The sequence below is a fragment of the Zonotrichia leucophrys genome, chromosome 1A (assembly GCF_028769735.1).
Source record: "Zonotrichia leucophrys gambelii isolate GWCS_2022_RI chromosome 1A, RI_Zleu_2.0, whole genome shotgun sequence".
Lineage (NCBI taxonomy): Eukaryota > Metazoa > Chordata > Aves > Passeriformes > Passerellidae > Zonotrichia > Zonotrichia leucophrys.
This window is the reverse complement of record NC_088170.1, coordinates 66669177-66685493: the sequence shown is the minus strand read 5'-3', so window position 1 is coordinate 66685493 and position 16317 is coordinate 66669177. Positions and strand designations below refer to the sequence as shown.

Here is a 16317-nt window from a genome sequence, read left to right as displayed (position 1 = left end):
CCACGCCCTCATGAGATTCCACCTGCAGTACCTCTTCCAAGTCTGGAGTCCTCAACAAGTCCTCAACATGGAAATGTTGGATTGGATCCAGAGGAGGGCCACAAAAAGTCAGTCTGGAACACCTCCCTTAAGGAGACAGGCTGAAAGACTTGTTGTTGTCCAGCCTGGAGAAGGCAAGGATGTTAGACCATTCTTTCAGTACCTAAAGGGGGCTTATAGGAAATTTATTTTAGCAGGGCCTGTTGCAATGGAACATGGGATTGTGGCTTTTAATGGAAACAGAGTTGGTTCAGGCTAGACATAAGGGGGAAATTTTTCACAATGAGGCTGGTGAAACACTGGAACAGGTTGCACAGAGAGGTGATGGCTGCCCCGTCCCTGGAAACATTCACGGTCAAGCTGGACACGGCTCTGAGCAACCTGATCTACTTGAAGCTGTCCCTGTTCATGGCATGGGAGTTGGAAGTAGACGACCTTTAAAGGTCCCTTTCAACCCAAACCATTCTGTGATTCTATTCTATATAAGATTGCAAACTATACCTTTGGGGCTGAAAAACAAAGCAAGTGTTCAATTAATATTCATATCTAGAAGTTTTACTGCAAGTGTAGATTGTGCTTGAATACTTAAGAAGTCATTCAGGAGTGAATCAATACTAATTATTGTAATCAGGAGGGTTAATTAGCTGAAGATGCTGCTGATGGAAAGTTCACTGCTTACAGCCCTGAAAACACCTAAGTTGATGAAATCTGAAAGCAAGATGTCTAGGAGGACTTTGTGTGGAGAGAAACGTTTGGCTTTCCTTTGGCATTTCAAGAGCCAGTCATTCCAAAGGGGAAACGTAGCTTGTACCTTGTATTTTGCATGATATTAATTCAGAGGGTATTAGAAGATGCAACTAAATCTGTCGTGAAGATATTTTGTGGTCGTCTCTCAATAAATGCAAGTACCATTTTGGATAACCTGTACTGTCTCTGCTGCATTCATTTGTAGATTACCATAAATTAATATGGATAATCTTATGCATTTGAAATCTGGTTCCAGCACTGTTATTTGGAACAGTTTTTTTTTTTTTTTTTCTCCATTTGTGTTCAGGCACAGGGACTTCACATGGTACATGTACATAAATTACACATGCTGTGTTACTAATACACGTATATATGTGTGCACGCATACATGTGTGCATTTAAGTTTAAACATTTTTCATTGAGGTTGTGTATTTCTATAATCCTGTGCCCTTAAAACTCCCACTCAGTTTCCATCTGCAAAACAGTATTCAACTACATATGATTCAGAGGACAGCTATTGAAGAAGGAGTTAATGAAATTTAAGTTAGATGACAAGGAATAAAGACTGAAAAGAAATGACTGAAGAAAATCCTTTTCTTTTCCCTCAATTAGAGCAGTTGTGTTTCTTAAAGTGAGCATTATTAAATTCAAACAAAATCAAGCTGTACAAAACCTTTTCCACAAGTGACTTGCAAGAAGATTTTTTATTTAATGCTGGGTGTTTGGGTTTTGCATTGGTTTTTGTTGTTGCCGGGTTTTGGGTTTTTTTTCCTTTTCCTCCAGTTGCATCTCTTAACCAAGACAAATGTCTGGATATTAATTCAAGAAAAAAAAACAACTTACAGAGATCCCCCCCCCCCCGCCTCATTCACATACTCACATATAAACCCCCCAAGTCAAGTGATGCTTTCAGAGGAGAGAAATTCTATTTCAAAACACATCCTTCTTTCCTTTCTAATGACATTAGAGATTATCACGTGCAGGTGCTATTTATCTTTGCAACTGTTTTCCTATGACTGTTTTACTGCTTCCAACACATTTACTTGTATGTCAGCCACAGAAAAGGTAACTGAAAATGGCAGTTGTTGAGAAAGCATGTCGCCATGCCTGGAATGACATGCATTATCAGGGCAGCAGGAGTTGCTGGCTCTACAGCCCATTTCTACTTGACCTGCAGAATGATTGGCTGCCTGGGATGGTGATGAATCACTGGAGTTTATGAAACAAGACTGCTGGCATCCTCACAGAGGAAATAAAAACGGGAAATTTTGTTTTTTGTTTTCCCCCTCTAACATTCTTGCTGTGACAAAAAGCTTTTTTTATTTTATTTTTTTTAACGTTTTGTATTGCTTCTGTGTTATTTCACCCTGCAGCAGAAGCAAATGTGTCAATTAAAGTCGCTTTAGTACTGTTCTCAGCAAGTTAATGATGCACTGAAGGTTAACTATCTTTATTGGATGGAAATGGTCAGGAATTCTCACAAATTTTGTGTAAATCTTGATCTGGACTTTAATTTTCTCATCTCTCACTTCAGTCTTGAGACTGAGATAGCATAACTAGTAATCAGCTCGAGCGGGATGTAAAAAGGATTTCAGCTGTTCTCATGCACAACTTTATTTTCTCTGATAGTATAAGGATCAGTGACCATTCCTTGGGCTAATATCAGTCAGATCCATCTTCAGCATTTCTAAACTAATGACTAAAATGACATTTCTGGAAAGCACCGACTCCCAGATTTGCACTCACTTTCTAGGTGGTTCGTGAAATTATATTGTGCATTAAGCCCACGTTACTGGATTAGGCTGCTATGAGCCTGTGCTTGCAGGAAAGCACTGTGGGGCTGTAAATCTGCCAGGGCACTGACAAGGCTGACACAACGTGGATCACAAGCTGCCCTGTAAAATGCAGCCAAGTAAAAATGATCCTTCCATTTCAATAAAAACACCCAAAAATTGTGTTTGGGGGTGGGGGAATGGAGACAACTACTTTCTTATCTCTCCATGTAGCATACTCAGTGTGCTGATGTTACCCTGCATCCCTTATTCAGGTAAAACAACCTATTTTTAAGTTAACTCTCTCTGATTGAAAGAAATAAGATTATCAATAAAATTGCTCAAGAAGTTTTAAATACAGGACTTATATTCATATAATGCTTTTTGCCATTACGTGAGGGAGGGTTTTTACCTCAACTCTCATGCTTTGCTGCCCAAGCTTTTTCTCCACTAGTTTTGAAAGCAGTTTGCATACTCACATTGGTTATTAGACTTTTCCACCTTCCTCCAAATAATTCAGCTGCTGCTGGACACTGCAGAGGCTGCAACACTCTGGTTATTTAAGGCACAGCTTTCCAATGCCCCTCATGAAATAAAGGAGGGCAAACTTTAAGCAGCGAGAAGGGCAGCACAGGGAACTGTTGCTTGTGCCCTTCGGTGTGTGAGGGGTAAATGCTGTCCTTGCTCGGGAGTTCCCATGGCAGCAAATCAGCAGGTCATCCTCAAGAGCAGCCTTTGAGGATGCCAGACAACAGTCTGTCACCAGGAGGAAGAGAGAGCAGAGAGTTTGAGGAAGGGGGAAAAAAAAACCCTAGAAAATCAGAGAGAAGACAGGGGAAATTACAAATAGAGGAGGGAAAAGTAATGGTGTTCAAACACAGATCATCTGGAAATTGAGCCTTGCACGTGCAGATACCTGTGGATGGTAGGATGGCTGTGCAACAGAGTGAAATTAAGATTCAAATCCAGCACCTGCCCTCCCTGGAAGCTGCAGGTCAGCATCTGAGGGATTGAGGGCTTCTAGAAAAGAAACAGAGAATTATCAGAAAACTTAAAATTTTAGAGACTCTAAATTCAATGGTACAACCTCTTGATTTCATTTTCCTTCTCTTCTGCCTAAAAAAGATTTATCTTCTGCTAAACTGTGAGGAAGAAGCTCACTCTGAAGCTTGAGAATTTGCCTGCATCATTTCAGCCCACATTTAATTTTAATGAGAGAGTTATATAACCCCCTTTAAAAATAACAAAACACTAACAGAACTGCATTGGCAACACCAGGTGTTCTGCAGTGCTGCTCCAATGAATCATATGGAGATTTGTCTGTGCACGGCTGATGAACATACATTAAACTCAATTAACCCCCACCCCTTAATAAAGCAATCCAAAGTGACCAAAATTTTTCCTAAAGAGCCTTTCTCACAAAATAATGCCTAACTAGATGCCTGCTCCAGGAACCTCGTGGTTCCAGCACTTGTCCCTTGCAAAGTTCCTGCATCAAGGGGTTGAGTTTATCTTTAAAAGTTGCAGATGAATTATTGTGACCTTTCAAAGTGAAACATCGTATCTTAAACAGTAATTTTGGTTAAATGATTTGGTTCAGAAAAGAAAATCAATGTTCTTCTTTGTTGTGCTGAGCCCCAAATCCCTGAAATTGTTAAGAACAGCACAATTAACAGGTATCTCTGGGAAAAATAATCATGTGACTTCATCAATGTTCCTTTCAGACAGAGAATTTGTGGGAAAAATGAATCAGTGACTTGAGCTTGTTAAACGTCTTGGTTCAGATGCCATTCTTGACTCTAGGAAGTCCCTCGGCCACCAGCTCCTGGAAGGTGTGAAGGATCACCTGCCATATTCATGCTTTTTCTCTTTCCATCCCTGATCAGAGGCAGGGTCATGGGCTAGGTGCACCTTTTGATCCGCCTTATGTGGCAATTCTTACACTGTTAATTTAAGGGGGAAAATCCTCAAACTACTAAAACCAGGCATGGTGCAGTTTTCTGGACATCCAAATGTCTTATAGTTACTGCAGGAGCCTTTTCTTTCTGTCCTTCATGTCTGATATTTCATGGTTTCTGTCTGTGAAACAAGGATAGCTACTCTGCATATTTTCAAGGTGATTGTTGGTTTTGAGGATTGACATGTATGCTAGGTACCTCATGAACAAATGAAAAAAGGAGACCTGTGAAATTTCCTACCTTTAAGATGCCACAATTTGTGTTTAAGGCGAAATCCAATCATTTGCAGTGCAAAAGAAAGAGAAACACGTGGTAGAAGTGAGGATGAAGGTTAAGCTCATAAGGATCTTGCTGCTAGAAGTGGAGTGCAGTAGGTTAATGCAGATATTGTAATAAACCCCTCAGATGTCTTTACATTTTGTTTATAAAAATAAGTCTCCTTTTGGCTTTTTGTCTCTTTTTATGTCCCTCATCCACATTCTTTCTTTGCTGATACCACATTAGAACTTCACACTTATCTTTGCCTATGGTGTTTGGAGTTGGAGATGCCTTCCAGCATCACCTCCTGATCCAGGCCATCCTCATCATCTATTTACCTCATCCTGCTTCTTTCCCAATAACCAGAATGGCAAAATCTGCAGAAAACTCAAATTTATATAAAATCAGAGAAATTTTTGTGTCTTCTGTGGGTGTAGATGGCAGGGAGGAAGGGTTTTTTTACAGTGGGATTTTTCCTCTGCTCCTTGAAGGAATAGGTGCATATTGAGAGGATGGAGCAACACAGACAAGAGAATGAGATGTGTGGTTTCTCCTACCCTAAATCATAGGTTTTCACATGAAGATAATATAACAGCCAAATCCAAGACTATTCAGTTTCCTCTTCCAGGGTTGTTTGGAAAGGTGTCTTTTTTTTTACCACAAATAACATGTCTGCCCTCTAGCAGGAAATCACGTCTGCCTAGTGCTTGCAGTACCCCAGTTTCTCTCCTTTTTGGGTAGTGGCTGTTGATAGTTAGCAGATGAGAAGATAAGGTAGTCCATTAGAAAAAAAAAAAGAAAGAAAAATGAAAAAAATAATGTCTGTTACCAAGTCAAGATCAGACTGGGCTGACAAAAGCTTGGGTCTTGTGTCTATATGCACAAGGCACTAAACGCAAAGGTAACACCTGTGGATCAATAGTAATGCTCTTCAATAGGACTGCAAACAAACAACAGGACAGGAAGACTTGGTCTTGCAAAAATTTGCTTTTTTCTACTTTCCTTCAGTATTCTCCAAATGCAGTGTTGAGCTCAGGAGCAGCCCAGTTGGAGCAGAGGTTGGATTGGACCTGAGGGTCATCATTGACTGTCCCATGTAGCTGGTGCTGTTCACAAAGGAGAGTGTTTCTCTAAATTGAAGGCCTTTCCAAAAAACCCTCCATTCCATGTAGCATCTGCCCTGTGCCATGATTTGTTGCCTAATTGTTTTAGGAAAGATTGAGTTATTACCCACAAAAGGGAACAAAGGCCCTTTACCCACAGTGGGATGAAATCACCTCATCACTGGTATAAAATAGGAAGGGAAAAAAAAAAGAGAAGTGAGTGGGAAGTTTTACTATAGCAACCAAGTTTACATAATATCAATGCGCTTCAAGTGAAAGCTCTAGAAATGCTTAATTTGAGGGACCTTTTCACAGGACTAATTTTAAATGACGTTTATTTCTGAAGATTACTGATGAGCTACAGTAGCCTACGGAAGCAGAGGGAGCCTCACAAGCACTATTTTAAACACTTAAAATTCATTGATCAGCTTTAACCAATATTTTCATTTTCTTTTTAAAAGGATTTCAGTTATAAGTAAGTTATAAGACTGTTGTGTGTTTGGTTTTGTAAATACAAAATCCTTACTGAAAGGTTAAGGTTCCATAATTCAAATTTTTATTCCAGTATTAGACATAACTGACAAAGACAGTTTTGTTCCAGGTGATCACAAATGGTAAAATGGTGTAGAATTGCACCTATTACTTTTTACCAATCATGGAAATGCACTACTTTTTGCTCTAGTTGTTAAAGATTTTTACACAATTCTGTAGTCCTGCCCAAGTGCTCGTGTGCTTTGCTTTGCTGTTTCAGGCCCCCTCCCCTTCTTGCCCCTCCAGAAGTCTGCTACTAAGATTTAGGCTGATGGGCTCCCTCCCCTTACACAAACCAAAATGCTGCACTGCCAGCTCTTAGTCACACCACTACTTCCAGGCTTCCATAGCTTGCCTGGAAGGTTATTTCTTTGTGGAAGACAGCAACTACCTCGTTTGCATTCACCAACCCCAGCTGGACCAGATTCCTGCTCTCCCTCGCATTAGTGGAAGATCCTGAGTGATTCCACTGGAGTCATTCGAGCCTGCTCCAAATTTACAGCGCCCGCCGCTGAGCTCTGCTTCTGCTGCCTCTGTTAGAAACTTGCTTTGATGCCAGAGATAAGCTGAATCCCAAGCATGTTCATTGGCTTAGGGGGGAATAAAGCAGAGGATTTGAACTCTCTTCATACTGCCTTGCAGGCTTGGGAGAGAGTGAAGTCATTCAGAAACTTTCCCTTGAAGTGCTTCCAACGGTAGCATTTCCTTGGCCCAAAACTTGGGGGCAAGTTGATTAGAAGAATGGCAATTAATTATAGGGTGAGGAGGGGGTCTGGAGGGGGGATGTGATGTGAGCTCCACACTGGATTTGGCTCTGGGGTCTGGAAAGGAAGAGGGTGTCTGCTCTCTTTGTCACTCACTGAAGAAGCCACAGGCAGTGATGTCAGAGTGAGCTCATACACCCAAGTGTACACTCACTCAATCCTGGCCTTCTGCAGCTGAACTTTTGGGGTTTCTTTTTGTTTTGTTTTTTTTTTTTTTTTTTTATCTCAAGAGATGTGTGATTTTCAAAGGCTGAGTTGTTTGGAGAAATTGTATGTAGCACTGTGTTTAAAAAGCTTCTTGAATGGTGACTAATCTGCAAAGGTGAGTTGGAACTGCTTCATCTGCCCTGCTCAGACGGATGGAGAAACTGAGGGACACAGAGTAAATGAGCCAAACAGGGTCTGGGCCTCTGAAATTAGGGGAGGGGGGATAGGAGGCAGCATTTGTAGCTGGAATAGGATTAAAGCCCCAGAACTGATCATTCCAAATTCTAGGTTCCTCCCTCAAAACTGCCACATGCTCCACCAGTTGAAAAAGCTTAATATTGGCGGGCAGCAATAATGCAGCTCCTCTAAGCCAGTGTTTAGAGCCATTGTCTGATTTATGCTGTGAAAATAAATGCAGTTTCACTTGCCACTCTCGCTTCCCATTTCCCTCTGCACTGTAGCGACACATCAGAGCTTCCACTTTTCCCTTAATTTTTAATAAAAGTTGCTATTTTGCACACATGTGCTAGTCAAGAATCTGACATTAATGTTACAAATAACAGAGCTAAGCCTGTAACAGTGTGTGAAACAATCAGGATTTTTTGTTTCTTGCCACTTACCCTCTGCCATTGAGAGTTAATTCATACACAGACACTACATAATTTATGTTTGAGAACCAAATTATTCGAATGCAGTTTTTCCCTCTAAGCTCTCCTTGAGTCGTATCTCGGTATCTTCTATGGAAAGGGTTCCTTTTTGCATTTGACCCTGTTCCTGCTTCTAACTTTTAAATGGCAAAAGCAAATGTGCTTTGAAAAGTGTGTTACACTGTAGTTGTTAAATAAAGCAATAACCTATGCACTTGTAATGCTTTCTCTATGACCTACTTACATACTACTTCACCCTCCTTATAGTATGATTAAAAGCTGCTTTGAATCCACTATTCCCTCAAGGGATTTGAGGCTAGAATTTAACAAACTGCTGAGAAGGCTTAAGTCAGTAAGAGGGCTTCCCTACAGCTTCTTCCAGCTAATTCACATGTAATTAAAAGGAAAATAAATATTTCAAAAGAACATACGTTTTAATGAAGCATTTTTAAGCACTTACACCTTGCATAATGGAGCAAATTTATAAGGATCTCTCTATTCTATATGCAGATTTTAAGCTACATTATTTGTGATTCTCTCCTCCTCCCTCCTTGCATCCTGTGTGAAGCGTGGATTTACTTTTCAGTCAGCAGCAGTGGGACTGTGGTCCTTAGAAGTGACAGGCTGGTGAGACTGAAGTCCCTTAGATTTAGCAGGTACCAAAAAAACTCGTGATGAAGAGGTGCAGATCCATCCGCACAGGGCGAAGTGGGGGTGGAGACTTCTTAGTTAATAGAATATCCTCGTCCTCACTGAGCTGCCTGCATTTCTTCTGAGCTAAAACCTGTCCCTTCTGCAGTGGCAAGATTTTGAAATTGAAAGTTAATCCAACTCTGCTCTGGGCCGGATTAACCACCATGGAGGCCTCAGATCAAAGACCAGGTGGCTGCATCCAGCTGGAGAAAGTTGTGCTGGTTTCTCCTTTCATTTGGACTTTGCACTTAATTTTTTTATCCACTGTGCAGTCAGTCCTGTGCTGTGATGGATGGGTGGCGTAAAGGAATCACCATGAATTCAGTAAAGAGGAGCCATAGCTTTGCTTTGTGCCTTTCTAGGGGGATGTTTAGGAGCCATGGTGACGAGGACAGTATGTGAACATATAGAGCAGAGCAGATTAATAACACTATAGATATCTGTTCAGGATTGCAGCTGTCCTACGGGGATTATGCTGAGGGCCAAGTGAACCTTTTCTTTCTTTAGTCTTGCAAAGTAGGCAAAAATTTTAGCAGCCTGAGGGGGTTTTCTTCCTTTTTAACTGTTTAAAATTGGAAAGTTGCTTAGTGCAATAAACTGGACTCTAAAAACCTGCCCATTCTGTATTTTTTTTCCCTATCAAGTCAACAATGGTCAAAATTTAAATAAAACTTGGCCTGACTGATAACGCATTTTTATAGGGCAATTTAGCTTTATATTAGAATGCTCTTTGAAAAGTTTAAGCATAGTAGGTTTTAATTTGCATTTGCTACTTTTTACAAGTGTTGATTATCCATAACAAATCAAATTATAAAACCTAGAGAGAGATTCAGACGGAGAAGCGCACACAATGGAGAGGAACGTTCTGTCTGTCTAGACTGCTCAGATCACCTAGTAATCTTCGTAAATATGTTAATATACTTTCGCCTAGAGCGGCTTTGTATTGAAGCAAGTAGGTCTTGGAGATGGAAAGGAAAATTTATACAGATTTTCAGGGGGCGGTGGCGTGGAGGGGGGGGGCCTCCAGCTATTTGTATGTGTGGAATTTTGTGCGCGTCTTGGTGGTGACACTTCCGAGTGCGGCCAACTCTGAGAGCAGCGAGGTTGGGAGCGGGTTTTTGGGGAGGTTACAGCCACGAGAAAGGATTTGCCGTCATTAGTTATTCAAATCCCTCTTTCTGATCAGCGAGGACAGAGTTACTACCACTCTCTCGCCAGCCAGTAACATCACTCTGAGCATTTAAAACACTGCCAAGGTCTGAATGGCAGGAGTTTGAGTGGAGAGCGAGCCTGCACCCAGACCCTGACTAAACACCCCCAGTGTCCCCAGGCTGGCTCCGGCCGCGCTGCGGGGAGCCATGCCCGGTGTGTGAGGGAGCCGTGCCCGGTGTGTAAGGGGGCCGTGCCCGGCGTGTGAGGGGGCAGTGCCCGCCCCGGGGCCGCTGCCCCGCCGGGCTCGGCTCACCCCGCTCGGCCGCGGGGCCGGGCAGCGCTGAGGAGGCGCCGGGCGGGTCGGGCCGTCCCCGGAGCCGGGCCGGGCGGAGCGGCGGAGCCCCGGGCGGGCAGCCCCCGGCCCGGCGGCGGCGATAGGCCTCTCCCGGGGCGGCGGGGGCGCAGGGGTTAACGGGGAGCCGCAGCGGGGAGATGGCTCCGCCTCCCCGCTCAGCACCTGGCGCTCCACCGACAGTTGCCTCAGCAGTCGATTTCGGAGGGGATTGGCGGAAAAAACCGAGAGGGGGAGAGAAATGTGACAACTGCCGGGGCTGGCGGCTGCCGCGGGGAGGCCTCCGCACCTGTGCCTGCCGCTCCGCCGCCCGGCGCAGTTGTGGGATCCGCCGCGCCCCGCCGCATCCTCCCGCCGACCGCCGCGGCGCCCCCGGAGCCCAGCATGACTTCTTCGTTCAAGCTGGATTTCCTTCCGGAGATGATGGTCGACGGCCGCTTGCTGGTCTCTGACAGAATGTAAGTGGCGGCGGGGCTGCCGCCGGCTCCCCCCCACCCCGCCCCGGCTCCGGGTACCGCCCGGCACCGAGCCCCGGCTCCGGCCGGCTCCCACCCGCACCGCCCGCCCGCCCTTCCGCGGGAGGGGACGGGGGCTCGTACCCCCAGCCACCCCCTCTTTTCCCAAGTCACTTGGTGGTCTCCGTGCCGTGCCCCCTCCCGGGGTGCTCAGCGTCCCGCAGGTCGGTGCCGGCGGGCTCGGGGGGTTTTCGGCTGCCGCTGATGATGATGATGCAACGTGGAGAAACGCGCGTCGGTCGCGCGTAGCTGAGCGCTCTCCCCTCCGTGCCCAGCGGAGCCCTCCACAGGCACCTGTCCCCTGCAGCCAGCCCGGACCCACCCGTGTCTTATCACCCCAGCCCGGCAGAATAAAAATGCCCACCCCCACCCCCCCGCAGATTTTCATCAGTTTTCAAATTCAGATTAAATACTAAGAATCCACTGGGAGTACCAGGCTGAACGCAAGGATTTGGCTGTTTGTTGGGTTTCCCCCCCCCCCGTACCGTCCCCGACAGCTGCCTGGTACAGCGAGTGTTAATTAGGGTGAGGATGGTTGTTTTACATGCAGTTGAAGTGGGGATGGGATGTATTGGAAGGAGCTTCCAGAATGCTGGAATTTCAGAAGGAGAAGTATTCCCCTAGCCCGGCTCTGCTCTGTTAATCTCGGTCTGAAAGTTTCTATTATCATTCTCTTGGGCATTGCCAATTGGCAGGTATTTTCAGGTAACCTAAGCCTTGTACGAAAAAGTAAAAGCTAGAAATGATGAAATAGACATCTGCTGAAATATACGAAGTGGGAGGACTGTGTTGCATTGTTTTACAGTATCCAAAATATCTTTTATTTTGTTGCTTTTTCTTCTTTCATCGGGATGACAAACGTGGTTTGAGTTACATTAGAATGAAGCGAGAGGCTTTGGCGTTGACTCTGCACTGAAGCTGTTCTGGTTGAGGCAGCACTTAAGTTACAAGTGTAAATAAACCCGTATGTGCAGCAGAGAGTGTCACCTGCAATTTGCACAAATCAGGTTGCATACTGTGCCCCCATCTAGGGCTATTCGGACTTTTATTGCCTTTTTTACTGGTAACCAAACTTTCTCTGAGGTGGAATGCTTTTCCCTTGCACCAGCAGTGTTCTGCACGGAGTCATTCAGGAGTGGCCAGTTGTTCAGACAGCTGAGGTTTAGTGAGTGTGTGGGAGAGGGGCAGGAGTCAGGGGGAAGCTACTTGGTGACTTACACTTTTTATACAGTCTTTGAAGGACAGCTCAGTTTGTAAATGCTGCCTCTTGTCTTAAATTTCTGATCTTAGATTCAAAAGTGTTCTGTGCTGTGTTTTGCTCTTCCCATTGTGAAATCCCAGATTTTATTGGCATTAGTCGGTTTTGGTACAAGCGCTGTCAATTTCTGCCGTTTTGCAGAGAAGTCGCAGAGGTTTGCCCATTAGGGTACAAAGTAGCAGCTGAACATTGATATCTCTTGCTCTGCAGCCCTCTATAGGGACCTGCCACAGCCAAACTTCCCCTTGTTTTCATCATCTCAGCTTTGATTAGACTTTCTACCTGCTGTCCTTCCAGGCAGTCAGAAAAGATCCTGCTAACAAACATCTCCAAGCTCAAAGGCACTATTAGCTGTGGCTGATGATGCCCTGTTGTCACTTAAGCTTATATAACTTTATCTCCAATTTGCCCCTCGAGGTGGGGGAGTACCACGTCAAACTCTTTCTTCTGCATTGCTCTCTTCATACTCCTTTTCTCTGTGAAGCATCCATAATATATCTTAACACAGCTTGAAACACAGTCAGTGTTCATTAGACGCAAAGCTTAATGTGTGTCCAAAGATACAAAAATTAGTCTAGAGAAATGTCAGCTCCTAAGTGGATCTTGAAAGGCAGAAGTTTGATAATGGAGTTGTTAAGTGCACATACTTGTAGGGTTGGCATTTTTGGGGGGGAGGGGTGACTAAGTAATCTCTTGAAGGAAAAAAAAACTTTACCTCCTGTATCATCAGTGGTCGTGATGTGATGTGCTTCCTTGTATGAGCCAAACCTTGCTTTGCTGCTGATCTAATTGTGGAGATGGTGTGATTTCAAGGGATCCTGTGTCATGCATGCAAATTAATATTGAGGCTAAATTGCCATGAACTCAGGGAGCTTCTATTCCTAACAAAAATAGTCCTGAAACTAAATGCTGCGTGTGAGAGCTTTGCTGCACTGCCTTTCTAATACTCTGCCATTCCGCTGCTTAAAACCATCCTTATCTCGTCCTTCTTGGCCAAGTGGTGACATATATTTATGTGCAAGTCCCCAGCTCTCTGGGCTAATCAGTGCTGCCGAGGATGCAGTTTGATTACGCATCAGGGGTCAGGGGCACACGAGCCCCTTCCCCTTGAGCTGCCCCCCCAGGCGAGCGGGAGCCGCCAGCAGCGTTAGCGGAGCATCCGAGAGCGCGCTCCGAGTTACCACGCTGCACAAAACTTTTAACCTCGCCATCTGCTCCAGCCACTCCGTGCAGCTCAGTTCACTCCTTAGCAGAGAGGAATTGCTTATTTTAGAGCAAGGCAATTAGCAAAATATACGTGTAACATTTTTCTTTCGCAGCACAAATTGGCAAAACTAGATTTTTTTTTAATTCGCCGGTGGCTTATCAGATGTTTTGGGGAATTGGTAGCATACAATATCACTTGCACTTCTTCTTTGCACATTAAAAAAATATTTGTAAAGGGATTTATTTTCAGAATCATCCATTATTTCAATGAGAGAGAAAAAGGGGATTTTTCAAGGAATAACTTTCAGTGCATACCTAGTGTGAAAGTCAACTGCCAGCCTGATAATTGCAAAGTTAAAATGCTTTTACCTCTGTGAGAATGTTAATGACTCCTAAATGCTGCTTGCTTTCAGATTTTGCTGCTGTTACTCTATAGCTAAACAGGAATAAAATAGAACATCAGATACATTGAGCATGACTGTGTATAATTAAACTGTATGCATGGCATCAGTGTACCTGGTTAGTGACTGAATGGCAATTTACTAGTAAAAATTAATTAATGACATGTCATTGGAAAATAGATACTCTAGGATATGAAGCATAAAAATGCATGAACTTCTGTTTTTGAGGACAGATGGCAAGCTGGATGCTCTAACCATGGTAAATGCCTGCAAAGAGCCCTGCTTGGTGAGTGCTCTGGGAAGGATCAGGAATTGTTTGACCGCTGTTGTGCACTGTGGGGAAGAGGCAGTTCTGAGGAAAATACTCAGAAGCACGTAGGTGAAACATACAGATGAAATGTGTGTGTGTATCTGGACAGGGTAGGAGAGGGTTAATGGTTACTAGGTGAGGTTATAAAATCTGAGTTCAATGTAATTTGCTGATTTCACTGGCTCACATGTACATGCCAACTGGATGATTGTGAAGTGGTTGCTTTGAGGATTAAATCCTCATCGTTGTAACCCCCCCATGTTGATTTCCGCAATACCACAGAAGATTTTTCCATTCCACATTTCAGTGCCTGGGATTACCTTTCATGTAAATGAGTATCAGTGTTTGTTACTACTGAAACAAACTCAAATTTTACTTTAATTTTTGGTAGCTGGATTTAATGCCAATAAAATACATTATGCTTCAACAGTGCGCATGAAACTGCAGGGGTTACTGGGCAGTAATGTGAAAAAATATGAAGCTTTTGAATTTCTTTCTGTTCTAATCAAAAATGAGACAAAATCCGATATACATGCAATATGCTGATTAAAAAGCCAGTGCAGATCAATTTTTGATACTTTTTGTTTGTACTTGCTCTTTAGTAAATAAGAAATGTCATCATTCACAGGACATGCTTGCATTTTAAAATCCAGAACTTCATTTTCTGCAGTAAATCTGCAATATAGGACTTTTTTTTTAGCAAAAGCTGGAGAGAACAAATTTATGTTTTTAAACTTAACTGGAAGGAAACTCAACATCCTGTCAAGAAAAAATTTTTCACTCTGGTCTTTTTTATATCCAGAATATCAAATCATGATTTCCTAACTGAAAATAGACAGGCATTTTTAAGACCACAATCTCATCTTTATACTGGCACTTTATTCTATCTTTGATTCAGTAATAGCTTTATTTTAAGTAATATGACTTTTACTTAAATTACTTGTGTGACAGATTCCTTGGGCCACTACTGAGGAAAAGCAAAGCAAAAAAAGAAGAAAATTTTTGACTAGTGCCAAGGAGCTTCAGAAAGGAAAATAAATCTTTGGATGTCTATTAAGTAATTACAATTTCATGGTGTCCTTCTCCCATCATCTTTTCTAGAATCTCATTCAGAAGTTAACCTACGATAACTCTCAGCACATCAATATTTAAATATATCTTTCACTTCCTATGATACGATCTCACAAGTTTTAAGCCTCCCCCACACGTATTCATCATCCAAATTAATCATCAGTTATGATTGCTCTAACAACTTTGATAACTCTAAATATTTCATTGGCATTTTAAGATGTTTGATATCTTATGAGCATTTGGACTGTTCAAATTTCATGATTAATTCATGGATTAATATAAAAATGTTTGACCAAATCGATACAGGGGAAAGGTGTAAAAAGTCTTTTCATTTTTAAAAGCACCTGGAATACAAAGAGTACACTTGGGCAAGACAATATTCTACAGAGAAATAATTGTTTTATAGTTTAAGCAAATAAAAACTTATTTCCTTCTAAAGTGGAGAGGCAACATTTTGGTTTCCTTTCTTTTTTCTTCATTTCCACACACTGTTTCCTATAGGGGATTATTTTTTGTGTGTTCATATAGTTGCAAAGTATGCTGCATCTCCTGACATTACTTCCTTTGATTAAAACAAACTGGTGGCAGGGCAAGGTTAACCAGAGGCTAAAGTCACAAAAAAGGGAATATATGTAGAAAGCAAGGCTGAGTTTTCCTTAGCAAAGAAGTGGGAGAACAAGAAAAACCTTCATAGGTACAAGAAAAATGCAGGAACAAGAATGCCTATTTGGAAAATAAAAACTAATTGGAGCAATAAATGTAATGTTCTCAAGTAATTGTGAAATAATTATTCCCCTTTAGAATCATCATACTTTAATTGCTTTCCAACGCATTCCTGCATTCTCTGTGGCTGTGGAAAGGAGGAGCAGGGCTTGTGTTCCCTTCAGGATTTCATTTTTCATTTGCAGTAAGCTGCTGGTTTTCTCATAAAGGTTTTTAAAGGTTTTCAGAAATATGTTGTATTAAATGCTGTTGTGTTCTTCCATATGGTGTTAAATAGAAAAGGTGAATGGCAGATGCTGAAGGTATAAATTCGCTCCTAACGTCCAGATGAAGCACCCTGAGATTTAGTGGTGCAGCTCTCCATCCTCTGTATCACAGATTTATAACCAATCTCTCATTTTCATTGAGACTGGGTTACGTAAATAGGACACACTTCAGTAGTGTATTCTCTTTGCTCACAGCTTGATTCTTGAAAATTCAGCTGACAATAGTTTAAAATTATAATATTAATAAAGAGGAGATCATCTGGCCTTCAAAATGACATCTGAAAGCAGCTTCTGTTTTGTGTTAAATCTTAATTACTGTGTTTAAATGAATGCCTAAATGAGCC

At 42.6% G+C, this 16317-nt stretch overlaps 1 protein-coding gene across 13 annotated transcripts in view; it reads left to right on the top strand.

Annotated features, from left to right (window-relative positions):
* Positions 1 to 16317, top strand: part of CELF2 (CUGBP Elav-like family member 2) — a 550308-nt gene that overhangs the window by 293777 nt on the left and 240214 nt on the right. For 4 of the 13 annotated variants that reach the window (XM_064703048.1, XM_064703045.1, XM_064703047.1 and 1 more), the window contains exon 1: positions 10389 to 10681. The exons of the other annotated variants lie outside the window; for them this stretch is intronic. In XM_064703048.1, coding sequence (XP_064559118.1) covers positions 10608 to 10681 — 74 coding nt within the window. In that variant the 5' untranslated portion in view covers positions 10389 to 10607. Of the gene's footprint in view, positions 1 to 10388; positions 10682 to 16317 lie in introns of those variants that run through there. 13 annotated transcript variants of the gene reach the window in all.